The sequence below is a fragment of the Peromyscus californicus genome, unplaced genomic scaffold, assembly GCF_007827085.1.
Source record: "Peromyscus californicus insignis strain IS unplaced genomic scaffold, ASM782708v3 Scaffold_17__1_contigs__length_78620276, whole genome shotgun sequence".
Classification (NCBI taxonomy): Eukaryota; Metazoa; Chordata; class Mammalia; order Rodentia; family Cricetidae; genus Peromyscus; species Peromyscus californicus.
In genome coordinates, this window is record NW_026294469.1 from 23,825,684 (window position 1) to 23,844,347 (window position 18,664).

At 42.2% G+C, this 18,664-nt stretch overlaps 1 protein-coding gene across 17 annotated transcripts in view; it reads left to right on the plus strand.

Moving 5' to 3' along the window:
* The window catches only part of Apc (APC regulator of WNT signaling pathway), a 105,157-nt gene that overhangs the window by 34,319 nt on the left and 52,174 nt on the right, over positions 1-18,664 (plus strand). For 9 of the 17 annotated variants that reach the window (XM_052741820.1, XM_052741824.1, XM_052741828.1 and 6 more), the window contains exons 2-3: positions 17,330-17,414; positions 18,094-18,292. In XM_052741820.1, the coding sequence (XP_052597780.1) occupies positions 17,330-17,414; positions 18,094-18,292 (284 nt within the window). Of the gene's footprint in view, positions 1-9,986; positions 10,140-17,329; positions 17,415-18,093; positions 18,293-18,664 lie in introns of all 17 variants that reach the window. The other 8 variants (XM_052741822.1, XM_052741826.1, XM_052741833.1 and 5 more) reach the window with 1 other exon arrangement.

Here is an 18,664-nt window from a genome sequence, read left to right on the forward strand (position 1 = left end):
AGGAAACCAATATAAGAAATATGTTAATAAAAGGAAATAAATATTCATACCTTTAATCCCAGCACTCAGGAAGACATCTGTGATTTCAAGGCCAGCCTGGTTTACATAGCTAGTGCCGGGCTGGATACAGTGTGCGCGCACATACACACACACACACACACACACACACACACACACACACACACACACACACGGGGGGGGGGGCAGTTCTCATTTAAAAGACACTGAAATACTGAAAAAAGAATAAAGCATGAACAAGTGGGATTTATTTCAGGAATGGAGGATGACCCAACATTAGAAAAACATACAATTTCAGAGAGAAAAAACCATTCAGCTCCTCCTTATAAAACTTTTATATGGAAGAAAAGTCTCTAAATATGCTTAAATATTAGGAAATCTAAGAGTAAGAAATTTAAATGCTGAATTAGTAAACCATTCCTGTTAAAATCAGGAACAAATGCCGGGCGGTGGTGGCGCATGCCTTTAATCCCAGCACTCGGGAGGCAGAGCCAGGCGGATCTCTGTGAGTTCAAGGCCAGCCTGGTCTACAGAGTGAGATCCAGGAAAGGCACAAAGCTACACAGAGAAACCCTGTCTCGAAAAAACCAAAATAATAATAATAATAATAATCAGGAACAAGATCATTTATACAGCATTTTGTAGTTTCAAGCTAATATAACAAAAAAGAAACAAGATGTAAATATTGGGAAACAAGACAGAATGTGTCTTTCTTTGCTTACAGTTCATACAATTATATATGAGTAGATCTGCTAGAAGAACTTAAAATTCATAGTATTGATAATCTGTAAAGATTAGCTGTTTAAAGGACGTGTGATTTGGTGTGAGTGGTGATATTCATAGAAACTCGAATTGGGAAAAGAAAACAAATCGCCATGAAAAGCATCTGTCCTTTCTTGGGAGGAATCTAGGAAATGTTACTTAGGGGCCGAATGGAGAGTCCTGAGAGACAGTATGATTTAGTGTCATAGAAATTTAAGTCTCCCAAATTAATAGAAATAAAATACAGTTGGGTTTTAACTTTACATTTCTGTTCAGTGAAAAATAAATGATTTAATATTATGAATGTAATTGATTTCCTACATAGAAGATCACTATACTCATTTGAGATACAATTCTATATGAATGAATATAAAAATGGAATTTCTGGTTCAAGCCTTCTCTGATAGTAGTTGAAGTAGTCAACTACAGGTCTCTATAATATTGACCAGTCTTCCATTCCTGAAGTAAACACCACTCATTCATGCTTTATTCCTAACTAGTATTGGGAATCTTCTGTCTCCTAGGATACCTACATGATAGTTAAGTATTTGAAAATGTGAACTTACAACCTCAAAGGCATAAGAAGCAGCTAAAACAATAAGGAAATGAAGTGATTTAAAAAAAAAAAATCAAGGGCCTTGAGATGAGATTTCATAGTTCACTGTTCTTTTCGGCATGATGGATTACCTCTCATTAGCTAAAAGTAAATACTAATTTTCGAAATTTCTCAATAGCCTTTGAAGTTATGTGGGCCACCCTTGAATGTTTAAAAAATCAGAGTAGGTGCCAGGGTTTTGCAAACTGCTACCAGTTTTTATAAATTGGCTTTATTTGAAGATAGTCGTGCCTTCCCATTTTTGTGTTCTGAGGATACTTTTATGCTACAAAGACCAGAAGGTGTGACAGAATCATGTTGGCCTACAAAGGCTTATAAATATTTGTTATTTTCCCTTACAGAAAATATGAGCAGCTTGGCATGGTGGTGCACGCCTTTAGTCCCAGCACCTGGGAGGCAGAGGCAGGAGGATCTCAGTGAGTGTGATGTCAGCCTGGTCCATATAGGGAGGTCTAGACCAGCCAGGCTACATAGTGGGACCCTGTCCTCGGCCCCCCCACACACATACACACAAAAAGGTTTGCCACCCTGCCCCTCATAATTTAACTGTAATGGCCACCTTAGAGCTAGCCACACTCTTGCATACAGCATACATGGCCATTTTTGGAGTGTGAGAAAGGAGGACTGTCACTGTGAGGCCTAGCGAGGAGGAGAAAGAGTGCAGAGATCTGCATTGGTCGTTAGAGAGAGCTACAGTGAGTGAGGTATATTCTTCTTGGAATTAAGTCCTTTGTTCAGATTCGCATGTCAGTTTGGAATCTGACAAGGTTATATTTTCACATTTAAGTTTTTGTGGGGGAGGGGAGCTAGGCGGTGGTGGCGCACGCCTTTGATCCCAGCACTCAGGAGGCAGAGGCAGGCAGATCTCTGTGAGTTCAAGGCCAGTCTAGTCTACAGAGCGAGTTCCAGGACAGCCAGGGCTACACAGTGAAATCCTGTCTTGGAAAATTAAAAGAAGAGGGTTGTTTTTGTTTGTTTGTTTTGTTTCTTCTCTTTCCAGTCATTATTCTTCATGTCAATAAGATTTACAATGCTTATTAAGACCTCTGCGCTGTGGTAAAAAGTGGCAGTAATAGGTAGACACGTGTTTATTTTTATTGTAAAGAGGCTGTAATGCCTCTAATATCTCATTGAGGCATGCGCACATGTGGGTGCAGGCCAGAAGTCAACTTCAGGTGTCATAGGCTCTCTCACTGCCCTGATTAGGCTGGATGGGTGGCCAGGTGAGTCCTAGGGATGCTCCTGTCTCGGCCTCCCCCATGCTGCGATTACAAGCAAAAGCTGCCTTTGAAACAAAACAAAACACTTGATATTGGGTGTCAGCTCAGATCCTCGTGTCTGCATTTCGAGCACTGTGCCCGCTGAGCCATCCCCAGCCTGCTGTTAGTGACGTGGGACCAGCCACGGTAGCTCACACTGTGATTCCTGCAAGGACTGCTGGCAGTCCAGGCCAGCCTGGGTTGCAGAGTGCGCCCTGTCTAAAATTATATAGGAGCTGGGGTCTGGGGGTGAGAGCTGTTGTCTAACATGCAGGAGGCTCTAGGGGCAGTCAGTGTCCAGTGTTGAGAAGCAAGACAGGTTTATTGTAGAAACGCTAAGCAGCTTCTTCCCTCCTATTTCTAGTTTGTAAAGAACTTTTATCAGACTCTACCACTGACTTTTGTCAAGAGGGTTTTCTTTTTCTATTTTAGGAATCACATCTTTCTAAAACCTCAATATTTTAATGGACTAAATGATATTAGTAAACTATATTTACATTCCCAGAATAAGCTCTGTTTGGTTCTTTACTGTGCATTCTGTTTTCTGGTATTTGCTCTAGGGTTTTTGAAACAATATTTGTGAATAACAATAGCCTATGTTGTTTTGTTCACATAGTCTTTGAATTTCACACCATGGTCATCATATCATATCAATACATCCTATAGATGTATTGAAGAATATTTACTGTTTTTCTGTTCTTGGAAGGGTTTGTGTAAGGTTGGAGTGATTTTTCCCCCTTTAATATGTTGGTGGAAGATGCCTGTGAACTATTTGGATTTTCTGTTTGGGTGCTGGGAGGGAGAAGAAAGTATTTAACCACTGCTTCATTTAAGACAACAGTGACTGACGCCCTTTTTTGAGTTTTTGTCTTTAGTTGTTTTTTTGTTTTAATTTTTTGTTTTACTAGGGATTGGCTCCAAGCCCATGTGCATTCTAGGCAGGTTACTTTGCCACTGAGCTAGGTCTCTACCCCAGCCTCATTATTTTTAATGCCAGTGTGGAAATGCTGTTACACCAAGTAGAACTCTCCCATCTGAAGTAACCTGAGAACTGAATCTGTTCTAAGTTAGTTAACAGACAGATGCCCTCTCGTCAGGGAACTCCAGCGGCCTCCTACCAGCCTTTCGAGCATTTCCGTCACTGTCCCTGTCACTGTCCCCGGGGCCGGGAGTCTAGTGGCAGAGCACACAAGGCCCAGGCTTCAGTCCCTAGCACAAACCCAGGCATTCCTTCCACAGCTTTCCTAGTTTGTAGTTGGAGCAGACCACTCCTCAGGGCTGTCCCTCTGTTTAACATTACTGCACTCTTCTTTCCTGTATTGGAGATGTTACCTTTATCATATACTCAGTCTATGTATGTTCACTTCATGTTTTAAAAATTGTATTCTAGTGATTTATTTATATGTCAGTAATACAGCTTAAAAAAAAAACTTTGAGGCTGGTTGTGGAGGCACACAGGTTCAATCCCAGCACCGGGGAGGTACATTGAGACTGGTTGTGGAGGCACACAGGTTCAATCCCAGCACCGGGGAGGTACATTGAGGCTGGTTGTGGAGGCACACAGGTTTATTCCCAGCACCGGGGAGGTACATTGAGACTGGTTGTGGAGGCACACAGGTTTAATCCCAGCACCGGGGAGGTACATTGAGACTGGTTGTGGAGGCACACAGGTTTAATCCCAGCACCGGGGAGGTTCATTGAGGCTGGTTGTGGAGGCACACAGGTTCAATCCCAGCACCGGGGAGGTTCATTGAGGCTGGTTGTGGAGGCACACAGGTTTAATCCCAGCACCGGGGAGGTAGAAGCACGTAGATCACTGTTGTCTATTTATTTAACTGTTGCTGCCTTTTAAGGCAGGCGACTCCGCTGCTCCCAGCAGTGGTTAGACCTCAAGAGCCACGCGGCCTGAGGGGATTCTGCTCTCTCAGGCACTGACTCTTTCAAAGCTACAAGAGAACTTATCTAAACCTCCGTCCCTCTAAAGAACTCAAGATTCAAAGGTTGAGGTGAATTCTCCTCAGAGAGGCTGAATAGCAAGTAGCTCCCCTCCTCTCCTTGCTCTCCTCCTCCAAAAAGGCGCCTCCCCCCCCCCCTCCCCCCCCCCCCCCCCCCCCCCCCCCCCCCCCCCCCGTGCTTCTCCTCGCCCCTCCTTCAAAACCCTTCTCCACCTGGCTCCTCCCTACCACTTCCTGTCAGCTAATTGCTGACTCGGTCTCTTGACCGCAGGTGAATTTTATGTAATGAAACACATCTTTGCATCATTAAACAAATGTTCTAAAGCATAAACAAAAGTAGCATACCCTAAAATAATATTCTACAACAAATGATTGTGAAATTCCAGGCCAACCAGGGCTATGTGGTGAGACCCTATCTCAAAAACAACACACACACACACACACACACACACACACACACACACACACACACACACCCCTATATTTAAATAACTTTGGACTTGTAGAAGAATAGAAACTGTAAAGAGAATTAGTTTTTCACTCGGCTCTCTCCTATTTTTAACTATCAAAACTAAGAAAATTGGAAATGGACTATCCCATTGGAAGCCAGTGTGGTAGTCCCAGCCCTTTTGAGGCTAGCTTGGACTATCATGAGTTTGAGGACAGCTTGGGCCTCAGGTGAATATGTGGTCCACTGTCATTTTATATTTTTGCTAGTTTTTTTTTTTCCCCCAAATGTGTAGCTACAGAAAATAGCCAAAATAGTTTTTGGAATTTTTTGTAGAATTTTTATTGGAATTATAAAATTTATGTTAATTTAGGGAGAAATAGCATATTTCTGATGATGAATCTTTATACACAGGCATGCCAACTCATTTGTTGAAGATCTTGTGTAAGTTTACAACATCCATCTATTATATTTTTTCCCATGGATTACTTCTATAAAAATTAATCCAGGGGCTGGAGAGATGACTCAGTGGTTAAGAGCACTGACTGCTCTTCCAGAGGACCTGAGTTCAATTCCCAGCAACCACATGGTGGCTAGCAGCCATCTGTAATGAGATCTGGTGCCCTCTTCTGACCTGCAGACATGCATGCAGGCAGAACACTGTATACATAATAAACAAATAAATCTTAAAAAAATTAATCCATAAATATGTGGAAGCATGAATTAGCAGCAGTTCTTGTGAATGGGATTTGTTTCTTCTGTCTCACCTCCCGGCTGCCTCCTATTTGAACGTGTAAATACTTGTAATGTTTGTCCTGTAGTATAGTCATATATTATTCTCCACTATTCCAGTTGTGTAAAACTTCATCCAGGGTTTGCCTTCTAATTGCCTTTATTGACTTGTGTTAACTACTGCTGTAATCTAATGTTTCTGTGTAAGTATGACACTTCTTTTAGGGCTGATATGAATCACGTTAAAGAAGTTGGAGTGTTTGGGTGGTTGTCTGGTGTTGGGGTTAAACCTGGGGCTTCATGTGAACCTGCTAAGCATGCACGCCACACTGAGCTGCAACCCTGGCCTGGAAGAGCTCTTTCTTTTTATTGTTTTCAACAAGGATGGCTATTGGAATTGAAAACCCCTCTTCTCCTTAGTTCTTTTCTCCCTGCGGATCTATTCATGTCCAGTGATACACACTGGTCATAACAGCCTTGCCATTGTGAATCCTCCTGCCCGGTCTCTCTGCAGACCTTGCTGGCCTGGAATTTGTAGCCGTCCTTCTGCCTTAGTCTCTCTAGTGCTAAGATTGATTGTAGGTGTGCACCATGCCCAACAGTATTGTAAATCTTCCTAGAGAAGTGTCCCATCTCTCTATGGGGGTCAGTTTGGTAAGTTACATTTTCTGGTATGTTGTCTGTTTCATTGACATTCTCAGATTTGTTTGACTAATGGTCGTTCATGATCTCATGATTTTAGATGGTCTTTTATGATTTGCCCGTTTTCCATTGGTATTTATTCCATTACCATATAAAAGTATTAGCAGATGTATCTTTTTTAGAATACAATACAAGCAGTTATTTTAAAAAAAAAAGTAGCAGTCCCAGACTTAAATGAGTGATAATGAATCCTTCACATTTAATCCTGATCATGTTTTTGCCTTTCTATTCCTTGCTTCATTTTTTGCAGTGTATGTGGTTTCTGTAAGCGTTTGGATAAAGTCTGGATTATAGCCTCCTTTTGCTTGCTCTTCTTGCCCTACCTCATTATTTATGGTGTAAGCAGAGATCTGAGTTGGCATCTTAAATACAGGAAGTTAAGTTGAGGTGTTTGCATGCTCTCAGTAAAGTCAGGGTTTTTTGTTTGTTTGTTTTAGTTTCTCCATTTCACAAGGCATGGTGACATATGTGATCACATAAGCTTCTTTGCTGTGCTTGGGTGGGTGCTGGGGATTGAACCCTGCACATTCTAGGCCAGAACTCTACCACTGAGCACACCTCCAGTCCTTTATAAAAAAGCTGTTGAATGACTTCCAGTTACACTGTTTGGTGTGAAATTCTTATGATTGCATGAAAAGTATTCCCAAAGTAAATGCATGAGTTCTCAAATGTTGCATAGAGCAATTGCAGGTTAGGGAGTGACCTCTTCAACCTCCTAGAAGGGTTGTAAGGTAGAGTAACCCCCCCATGAGACATCTCATTCTTTCCTAATTACAGTGTCAGAGCAGGACTTCAATGATTGAGGCTCTTTAGGGGAGCAGAGGTCATGAAAATCTTGAAAGACCACCATTCAAAACAGATCTGGGGGTTTCAGCCATTAAGAGTGCGCTTCCAGGGGACCTGTGTTCTGAGCACTGGGTGGATGACAACCACCTGTAACTCCAGCACCTGAAGATCTGATGCCCTCTTCTGGCCTCTGTGGGCATTGCACTCTTGTGCTCAATGTACCATCAAGCCCCATCTGAACCTGCTGGGCACAGCTTGCTCCTTTGGTGGTTATATAGTTGTGACTGGTGTGCACACCCCCACATTACCTTCTCCCTTGTTTTGTTATTTTAGTGTAACATTACCTGTAATTGTATTTTAAATAAATTACTTTAAGGCTTAATTATTAGAGCTTTGTATCTCTACTTGTCAGATAATTTCAGTGTGCTGTGTATTTCTGGACCTGCTTATTATTGGCACATATAAAACAGAAAAAAGATTAATCCTGTGAATTTCTCCTTAGTCTTTAAGAGCTCTCCGTGGTCCTGTAGAAAGTGGTTTACTTCTTTACCTCTCATCCCTGGTGTAAGGCAAGGGCGGTTTCGCCAAAAGGTCTTGCTAAGAAGTTATGATACAAGTGTGCTTTTATAATGTATTTACTTAGAAGTGTTGTTTTTTAGTCTATATTTTGTTACTGACTGTTGTAGAATATTATTTTAAGGTGTGTTACCTTTGTTTATGTTGCATTTGTTTAACTCTGTGAAGTTGTGTTAATGTGCCTGTCTGAAACATCTGATGGTCTAATAAAGATCTGAACAGTCAAGAGCAAGGCAGGAGAAAGGATAGGCAGGGCTGGTAGGCAGAGAGCCTAGATAGAAGGAGAAAGTTGGGAAGAGGGATTGAGGAATAGGAGAGGAGGAGGAGGACACCAGGGGCCAGTCACCCAGCTACACAGCCAGCCACGGAGTAAGAGTGAGATTTACAGAAGTAAGAGAACTGAGCCGGGCAGTGGTGGCGCACGCCTTTAATCCCAGCACTCGGGAGGCAGAGCCAGGCGGATCTCTGTGAGTTCGAGGCCAGCCTGGGCTACCAAGTGAGTCCCAGGAAAGGCGCAAAGCTACACAGAGAAACCCTGTCTCGAAAAACCAAAAAAAAAAAAGAAGTAAGAGAACTGAAAAGCCCAGAGGCAAAAGACAGATGGATAATTTAAAGTTAAGGAAAGCTGGCTAGAAGTAAAGACAAACTAAGACTGGGCATACATAATTAAGCATAAGCCTCTGTGTGTGTGTGTGTGTGTGTGTGTGTGTGTGTGTGTGTGTGTGTGTGTGAGAGAGAGAGAGAGAGAGAGAGAGAGAGAGAGAGAGAGAGAGAGAGAGAGAGAGAGAGAGAGAGAAATTTGGGAGCTGGGTGGCGGGAGCCCCAGAAGAATAAAAAACAACAACTGACTCCTAACAACATTCCTATAGTGATATTGAGGCAAGTGGTGAGTGCCATGTACAAACTGAAATAACGAAGGGGCGAAAGTTAACGGATAGATGACTGTGCCTGCGCCTGAGACCCATGCTTCCAAACGCAAGTCCTCCCTCTTTGTAACTTGGAAATCTTGCGCTGGTGGTCTCCAGCCCAGGCTTCCCCTTCTCAGACATGGTTGGGTTGTTCCAGGTTCACCAGCGACTCTGACCTTGTAGAACTGTCTAGATCCGAGTCCCTGGATTCGTTGTTAGGGTGCTCGAGTTGTCCAACTCCAGTGTTGTCATGAGTAGCCAGTGTTGCAGGCAGTCTGCTTTGTTCTAAATAGATGTCTTTCCTTTCATAGACGCTTTTATATCAAGATCTTTGAATGTATGTAGTATTTTTGAGTTAAGTAATTCGGAATTGTTTATTCTTAATTTTGATTCCAGAGTGAGTTGACATTTTCTAAGAAGAGAATGTGGGTTTCCTGAGTCCGTCTTGATGAGTCCTACACTGCCCTGTATCACGCTCTGTCTGAGTCCGTCTTGATGAGTCCTACTCTACCTTGTATCACGCTCTGTCTGCTCATGCCAGCAACCTCCTATGGCCCAGCCGCCCTCTTTCTTCTCGCCTCTGTTCTCTCCTCTGTCTTTGAAGTCTTACTTCGAAGGTCATCCCCTTTCTTTTTTCAAGTATCTCTTAGCCTCAGTTTGAATATAGACCACTTCTGCCATAGAATGGGCTGTTCTTATCAAAAGTCTCAGTTTTATGTTTTACTTGGTGACAATTTGTGAATGGCTACTGTTCTGTGAAATCTTCAATCTTCAGAACTACTTCACCATGGATGATGGTTTAAGACAAGCCTTTTATTAAATAAATGAACTCTGGTCTCATTTATCTATTCTGGCTCTGAAAACCTATAAACCATGTACAAATCCAAGACTAAAGAACATTACTTATACAAATTCTTTATCGATGGTTGTGTTCTGTCAAGTTGGACATACAGGACTTGACCGATTCTTGCCAGATAGAAATCTTACCTGTGGAAATAGGCCCGAGGTTCTGCCTTCCGCTTTAACCCTGTTCTCTTCCCCTAAGACCCTACGTCCTCGTGGGAAACCACTGGTGCTTGAGTGATGTCGTGTGGGGACCCAACCTGCACACAGGCACCGTTCCTTCCTCTGGACAGTTTGCTGCCTTGGTCCCTGTCTTCAAAACAGAACAAGCAGCTTCTCCATTTGTAGTAGTGAATTTCAAAATCCTTTTTAACCTTATAGGTCCAAGGGTAGCCAAGGATGGCTGCAGCTTCATATGATCAGTTGTTAAAGCAAGTTGAGGCCCTGAAGATGGAGAACTCAAATCTTCGACAAGAGCTAGAAGATAATTCCAATCATCTTACAAAACTGGAAACTGAGGCATCTAATATGAAGGTATCAAGACTGCAACTTTTTATTGTAGCCTGTCCACTTTCGTTCAGCATCCCTCTTGTGAACTTGGGATAGCTAAGATACTTTACTTACCAAAAGTAGACTTTAAGCTAAACAGTAATATAGAAACTGTTTCTTAGAAAAGTTAACATATTCTTAGTAAATGTGTTCAATTAATCTAACAAATCCTGCCAAGAAAATAAGTTAACCCTGGTGACTAGTTCATTCTTAGTTTTTAAGTTTAAAAATAATACCCCCCCCCACACACACACACTTTATCATTATACTCAGTTTAGAGGAAGGGTTTTCTGTATAGCTCATAGAAACTGGCTTTATTTTACAGTGTCTCTCAGATAGTCCATTGTCTTCTTCGGAAAGTGCAGGCATCATAAGCCTAGAGGATGATTTCCATGGTACTTCGAGACCCTGAGGTTGGTTTGCCACATAGCAAGAAAAGTTACACAGGAAAGTATTTAGTGTGTAGAAGGGAAAACACTCTGTCTTCAAAGTAATTGATGAAAACCTTAGTTACTTTAATTTCCAGTTAGGCAGCTTCCCACCAAATGTAATAACTTCATAAAATCGGAGATTGTCACCAGAAATGGTTTACTTCCTTCCCTACGGGGAAATTCTGTTTTGTGTTGTTTCTGTTGCTTGCCAATCTAACATCTTAATTCCTGACTTTTTCCTCATCTCTCCATATTTCCTAGTCTGAACAGTTCCTTTTCTGTCATTCCCAAGTCTCTCTTCTTTCTAGACCACTGTGTCTCACTGAAGACCCTCTTCTTCTCTTCCTAGTTTATCCTTCAGCTCCAGCGTCCTGACAGCTCAGCCCTTCGCTCTTACATACTTCCTTACCTATCTTTCTTTCTGTTATCTTTTCCCCATTCTCATGGCCATAAAACTCTCTGGCAATAACATCTCCCAAATACCCACTTCCACATCCTTATGGAAATAGGTAAACCATAAACAAACACTTGTTACCTAATAGGTAAAAAGCCATTTGTTATCTTAACACTTAGAGCCCTGTGCACTCTAAACTTGTTCAGGGCGTGTGTTTGTAAGAGTTCGGGGATACAAAGTACTGACCCATTCTGGACTCTTGACTGCATATACTTGGCAGACCTCCTCCTGGAGGGCCTGTGACACAGTACACACCTGATTTGTAGTGCAGAACTCAGATCGAGCTTGAAGTTTTCCTTTAATTGTTTAAGCAAATCCAAAACTTATTTTTAAAAAACGCTTTGGAGGAGACATTTTAATCGACACTTAGGTCCATCTCCATGCTGAAGTAGAGTGTCTTTGAGAGTGACCATACACGTCACACCCCAGGCTGCTTGCTTATAGACCAGGCACAGGAGGAATAAACTTAAGGTGCACCTGAATTCAGCAATCACTTGAAGGTGTTTCTGCACACCCTTGCAGATCCATCCATGTATTTCATTAGGATTGGGCTTACGGCATCACAGTAATTACAGCCTTCAATGAAGTTATTTCTGGATTGTTTCCTGACTGACTCTGTGCTGTTAAAGAGCAAGAACTGTACCCTGTTTTGTCTTCTATTGCTTGGTAAAGAGATACTTTTGAAACCGTTGGTACTTTCCATGCTGGGTTGAAGTTAATGCAATACAGTAGTTCAGACACTCTTTGCACCGCATAGAACACCACTGAAGCATGTTTCCTGAGCTTTAACCTAGTCACCACAAAGCAAGGCAAGACACATCTTCAGATTAAACCAGGGAAGCCCAAAATATAGGCAGTACTACCACCTACTGGCAAAAGAGGGTACTGTCCTGTTGTTGGTTACATGATATCACCATAAAAACATAAAGATACTGTGGGGTAACACAGGAGATGTGTATTAGGAGTGAGGGAAATATGAGCAGACCACATATTTGAGAGTATTGAGGAAATACTTTTAGGTGCAAGTATGTACTGTGGCTGTGTTTAGAAAGAATTCCTATTTGAATATACCTACTAAACTATTGTAAGGAAATGATATGACAAGTCCCCAGCATCATGAAAAGCAAAGCAAGGCTGAGGTTACTGGTGGTGTTGCTCTCTGGGGACATTGGCTTTATTCTGGGCACGGGCAGCCTTGCCAGGGGACACACGTGAAGGCAAGTAGGAGCTGCAGACCGTGGCTGCCTTTGCTGTGGATGTCAAGTCTTGGAGGAAGGGGGCGGGGAAGGAATAAAAGGCCTAATACTAGCTTGCAGGACTTGCTGCAGAGAGAGAAACTTAATATCTGCCAGGTTTTGAACTTTTTGAACTAGATTAAAAACCTCAACTCCAAGGGGTGGATTTTTAGTGCTAAAGAGGTAAGAACCATCAGAAAATAAAGCAGAGATGGAAAACCATAGTGAGCTGTTTCAGGGATGCATCTGCTGTGCCAGGCATGGCTCGTTTCCAAGACACAGGTCGGATTTGGAGTTGTATAGAGTAGGAGGTTAAAGGCCAAGGAAACAGACTTCCATATTTTCAGTCTAAATAAAAAGGACATACTCAAGAAACCAAATCATACTGAAATGACCTGAAAACTGAATCAGTTCAAACCACTCCTCGTATCTGGTAGGATGGGAGAGAGCAGCCCCAGCAGGGGAAGATAAGTTCTGTAAGAAGAACACACTCATCTTAAGTCCCCCTTTTTCTCATAGATACACCATTGGCATATTGTCGAGTTTTAAGAAATAAGAAAATGGTAATCAAGAAAACAGAAAGTGCCGGGCGGTGGTGGCGCACGCCTTTAATCCCAGCACTCGGGAGGCAGAGCCAGGCGGATCTCTGTGAGTTCGAGGCCAACCTGGTCTCCAAATCGAGTTCCAGGAAAGGCGCAAAGCTACACAGAGAAACCCTGTCTCAAAAAACCAAAAAAAAAAAAAAAAAAAAAGAAAGAAAGAAAGAAAAAAGAAAACAGAAAGTAGGAGGTAATACAGAAGCAATCCAGGTGTTGGAGTTAAAGATTCTTGACATAAATATAATAATGTCTTGAAAATTGATAAAGTGCCAGAAATGCTATAAAATTTTGACAGGGAATTTTATCTACCATAAAAAATGTTCTGACTCTCAGGAACACTTCCCAGATTTTGCCTGCTGGGCTCTTCTTAGTCACCACTAATTTCTCAGCCTTAGCTAAACAGCATCCAGTATCCCAGCAAAGCAAAGTAGTTTCTGGTATCTTACTAATCACAGCTGATTCTGCAGCCCCAGCTAACAAGAGCCACAGAATTAAAAATAACAAATGGCCCTGATACAGTCTTTAAACTTCCCTCTGAAACTTCACAATGCACTGCCCTCAGCATTCTTAGCTTCCAAGCTCCAACAGAACAGCTCACCAAACTGTGGACACTCAATGGCTTTTCTAGCCCAAAGTTCCAAAGTCCTTCCACGGGCCTCCCTAAAACATGGTCAGATCCGTCACAGCAATATCCCATTATCCTGGTACTAACTTGTCTTAGTTAGGTTGACTATTTCTATGATGAAACACCACAACCAAAGCAGCTTGGGGAGGAAAGGGTTCATTTGACTTATACTTCCAATCACAGTTTGTCATCAAAGGAAGACAGGGCAGGAACCTGAAGACAGGAGCTGATGCAGAGACCGTGAAGGAGTGCTGCTTACTGGCTTGCTTCTCGTGGCTTGGTCATCCCATTTTCTTAGAGAACCCAGGACCAGCTGCCCAGGGATGACACCACCCACCATGGGCTTGGCCCTCCCCCATCAATCACTAATTAAGAAAATGACCTACAGGCCTGCCTATAGCCTGATCTTACGGAGGCCTTTTCTCAGTGGAGGCTCCCTCCTCTCTGATGTGTGTAGCATGTGCAAGTTGACATAAAACTAGGCAATACAGGCTTCATCAGAGTTAAAAACTTACATCGTCCAGAAGGCTTCAGTAAGAAAATGAAAACAGGCCATCATTGACTAAGGAAAATCATTTACCACACTGCACATATATTTGTCAAAGGAACTTGTTTCAAAATCTATAAAGGACTTTGGTTGTAAACAATAAGATCTAACTGGGGGCTGGGGAGATGGAGTGGGTAAGTAAGCACTGGTGGAACAAGCAGAAGAAAAGGCTGTAGTCCCAGCACTCCTCAGTAAGAGGAGGAGCAGAGACGGGAGAAGCATCTCCCAGAAGCTCGAGGCCCTGCTAGCCTGGACTGCCTGGCTCAGCAGCAACAGAAAGAAGAATTACCCTTGCCTCAGTACAAAGGAAGAGAACTGACTCCCAGGATTCTCCTGGCCCCCACAAGCATACCTCTCACACACACGAATAGACAGCAAGTGGGCTTAAATAGCCAGTGTTTTGCAGCATGGCCTCAAGAATTCAAAAGACAATTCAAAAAGAAAGATAAATGGCCAGGTGCACTAATGGAAAGTAGTTCACTGTCACCTGTCGTCAGGGAAGTACAAAGATCATTTTACTCCTGCTCACGTGACTATGGAATATTGAAATGCTCACACACTGCTGGTGGGCCTAATTTTAAACACATACACACACACACACACACAAAAAAAACACTACAGCAGTTTCGTTTCAAGGTAAACCCTGTGATTCAGTATTTGAACTTGAAATCACCCCAAGAGAAATAAGTGCTTATGCCCACTAGATACTTGTACAGAATGATCATACTAGCATTCTTCATAGTAGCCTTCAGACTGGTACCATCCAAATGTCCAGTTAGGAGAAGAAAGAATAAACCAATAGTGTGTTCATATAATAGACTTCTAGACTTCACCAAATAAAAAACCTGAATGAGCCGGGCGGTGGTGGCGCACGCCTTTAATCCCAGCACTCGGGAGGCAGAGCCAGGCGGATCTCTGAGTTCGAGGCCAGCCTAGTCTACAGAGCGAGATCCAGGAAAGGCGCAAAGCTACACAGAGAAACCCTGTCTCGAAAAACCAAAAAAAAAAAAAAAAACAACAAAAAAAAAAAAACCTGAATGAATACATGCAGTACCATGGAGGCATCTTACAGACGATGATGTTAAAGTAGAAAACACAGACTCAAAGTCTAGTTCCAGCATGATGCTTCTTTCTGGGACTGAAGGCACACTGGCAAGAACTTGAGGGATCAAAGCTGGAAAGGGTAAGCCCTCAAGGACTGAAGGTCTGTACCTGTCTATCTTGAGCCTCAAAGTAGAAACACAAGTGGGGTTATTTTTGTTAGGAAGTAGGCATAACTATTCATTGCAAGCTGTAAGTAACGTAATCACGCTCGATGTTGTCATCTTAAGGCAAAGTAACTGGGTGTGAGTGAGTTGGCATGTCCAGCTTGACCCAGTGACATTACTGAAGCCAAAGCACTTAACAAAGGTAGCATAACAGGTGAATTGGCACAAGCTGATACTTTTCAGAATTGCTACTCTTAAAACCCTAAAAAAACAAAAACAAAAAAACCCCAAAAACCTACATCTCATTTTTTGTTTACATTGTTGCTTTTATCGGTGTATTTCTAACAGATGTGCCGAGGCTTTGGTTTTGGCCCTGAGAATGAAGCCTATGGCGACACACATTCTCTACAAAAGGTGTTCTACCGCTACTGTGCCCAGCCACAGAGACTTTCTGTTCAGTTATTTTCCTGTGCATGCATGCATGTGTGTTGTACATATGAAAGTCAGAGGACAGTTTGTGAGAGTCAGTTTTTTTCTATCATGTGGGTTCCATGATTCAAATTCAGATTGTAAGTCTAAGTCTTGCCTCAAAGATTAAAAAAAAAAAATTTTATTGCAAGTTGTGAATGTGAACCAGTTTTAAGATTAGAAAATGTGAGCAATATCAGAATAACTGTTTGTATAGGAATTTGGGGAGGGACTAATGCTCAAACCTTGAGCCTTGTGTGTCCTAAGTAAGCACGCTACCACCGAGCTTTACCTCCAGCTTGTCCAACATATTAAAATTGTAATTCTCTCACCAGAGGTTCTGTGCTAACATGTTCAATGGTATCCTTTTTTGCATACTTTGTGTATCTGCTATGGTCGTCTTGTCATAAGATGATAAGGTTTTTAAAAGACTGTTCCAAGTGATAGCCATGGATAGAAGGAGAATTAGAACCCTGGGGGAAAACATCACAGGCAGTCTACGGTGATAGTTCCAAACTCTGAAAGAGGTGAAGTGACCTGCACTTGACAGTTAACCTTGGGCATGCTCTGCACTCCCTGAGGGAGCTGTCCTCATATGAGTATGGCCTCATGCTCACAGTGCTGACACTCTCATACCTTCACACCCAAGTCTTTCCAGTACCAACCTACTCAGACCACAGGTTGGTTGTTCTCAGTGCTCAGCAGCAGGATGAAGGCAGAGCACTGGGGCTGCCCTCCTGCACAGGCTCTTTTCGGCAGCAGATTCCTTTTCAGGGCCTCTGCAGGTGACTTTCCCGTAGAGTCAGTCACACTGCCTTTAGTTTTAAGGTTGCAGACATTCAGTGCATTTTCCAAATCAAATTTGGAAAGGCCAAGCAGGAAGCCAGAGTGGCATGCTTCAGTATATGGGAAGTGTAAGTAAGTTACTAAGGAGCACGAAGAAAAGACAGGGCTTACAGGTCCCCGGACAGAAAAGTTAATTATGCAGTCATTTGTGTGAGAAAGAAGACCGTGACATCAGGGCAGGGGCAGCTAGCGTGCAGTTACATGAGTGTCTGCCAAGTGTCGGTGAGTGCTCCAGGACTGCTCAGGTGTGCTGCGGTGCTGAACAGCAGACTTGTGTCCTGGTCGTGAAGGTACAGGCCCGAGAGGTGTGGGTTCTAAACAGCCTTTTGTTGATGGCTCAAGCAAGTCTGTTGGCTGTCAACTTTTCAAAATGATGACAATTCCACCTTTTGTAAACATTAACAGATAATGTGTTTTATTAGTCTGTATTGTACAGAATAATGGGTTTGTTTCATTATGTCTTTTCATGTATACATATAAGGCCGTTTGATCATACCACCCCCTTTACCTTCCTTTTGAGTGTGCCATGAAGTGTCTTGCATGGAGGCTCCTCATAATCACTGTTATCACAAATGCTGCTATTATTATTATCGGAATATAACATAATGAGTAGTAGGTAATATATTTAATGTACATTATAGCTTATGGTATGTTGTCACCCTGAACTGGAATAACTTTCTTCCTGGTCCTATCTAAATGCCAGGAAAGTCTTCAGGAAGTTGCTTAGAATTTTATGTTAACGTACTGTGCTCTTTTCAATAGGAAGTACTTAAACAGCTACAGGGAAGTATTGAAGATGAAACTATGACTTCTTCTGGACAGATTGACTTACTAGAGCGTCTTAAAGGTACAGTTTTTAAGTCTTTTGAAATACTGTGTTGGGCTCAGCTTCCTCTCCCATCTCCATGCTGGTCGTAGCTGTTGAATGCAAATAGATAAAAGTGCTGTTTGCCTGTTATTTCTGCTTCATGTCATTGGTTTTAAATGTACGAGTTTAAGTTTTCTCCTCGAAAATTCTGAGCTCTTTTTAAAAATGCATTGCATTCTACCAGTCACTAACCATGCTTCAGTATGCCATGTCTTACAAGACTCCGTGGCAGGTCCATTCCAGGGGTATTGTCTTTTTGTGTTCTATCTGGAATGGAGATGCCTAGCTTTTCCTATGCCGTTTCTAACAGAATCTGTTTTCAAATGTCTTTGTTACTGTATTGCCTAAAAATTCCAGTGTCAGACAGGGACCCTGCTTAGTAATAATTGAAACTAGACTAATTACTTTTTGAGTTCCTAAGTATTGCCTACAGGGAACTGAGGATGGACATTTTGTGTCATTTCCTTTAATATGCTTTTTTTCTTGCTCAAGCTGACTTGCAGGGAAATTTTTAACTTCTAAATAATTATTTATTCAGTCACGTATATTTATAGTTAAAATATGAACCTGAGACTTCACTTTTAAAATAATGTAATAGCTTTAGGAATGTTTTACATGACATAAAGCAGTTACTACATACGAATTTGTCTCTGCTTAGAATTTAACTTAGACAGCAATTTCCCTGGAGTGAAACTACACTCAAAAATGTCCCTTCGCTCCTATGGAAGTCGGGAAGGATCGGTATCAAGCCGTTCAGGAGAATGCAGTCCTGTTCCCATGGGGTCATTCCCAAGAAGAGCATTTGTAAATGGAAGCAGAGAAAGTACTGGATATTTGGAAGAGCTTGAAAAAGAAAGGTAACATCTGTTCCTTATGTATTAAGTACTGTATGTGCATGGATGCACCTTGATGATGTTTTGTAATATAAGATACAGAGGAGGGTTGGATGTCAGGTGATACAGCCTGCTCCTATAGAGCATTTTCTGTTTTAAATATCTTTTTATTTTCCTACTTTTCCCCACACCCCCAACCCCAGACAGAGTTTCTCTGTGCTGCCCTGGAACTCACTGTATAGACCAGGCTGTTCTCGAACTCACAGAGATCCACCTGCCTCTGCCAGCGAGTGCTGGGATTAAAGGCGTGCACTACCATGCCTGACCTGGGTATTTTAGGACTCTTAATGTCCAGATGGTACCTTATCTTTGTCTACCTAAAAGTTAGATAGACCT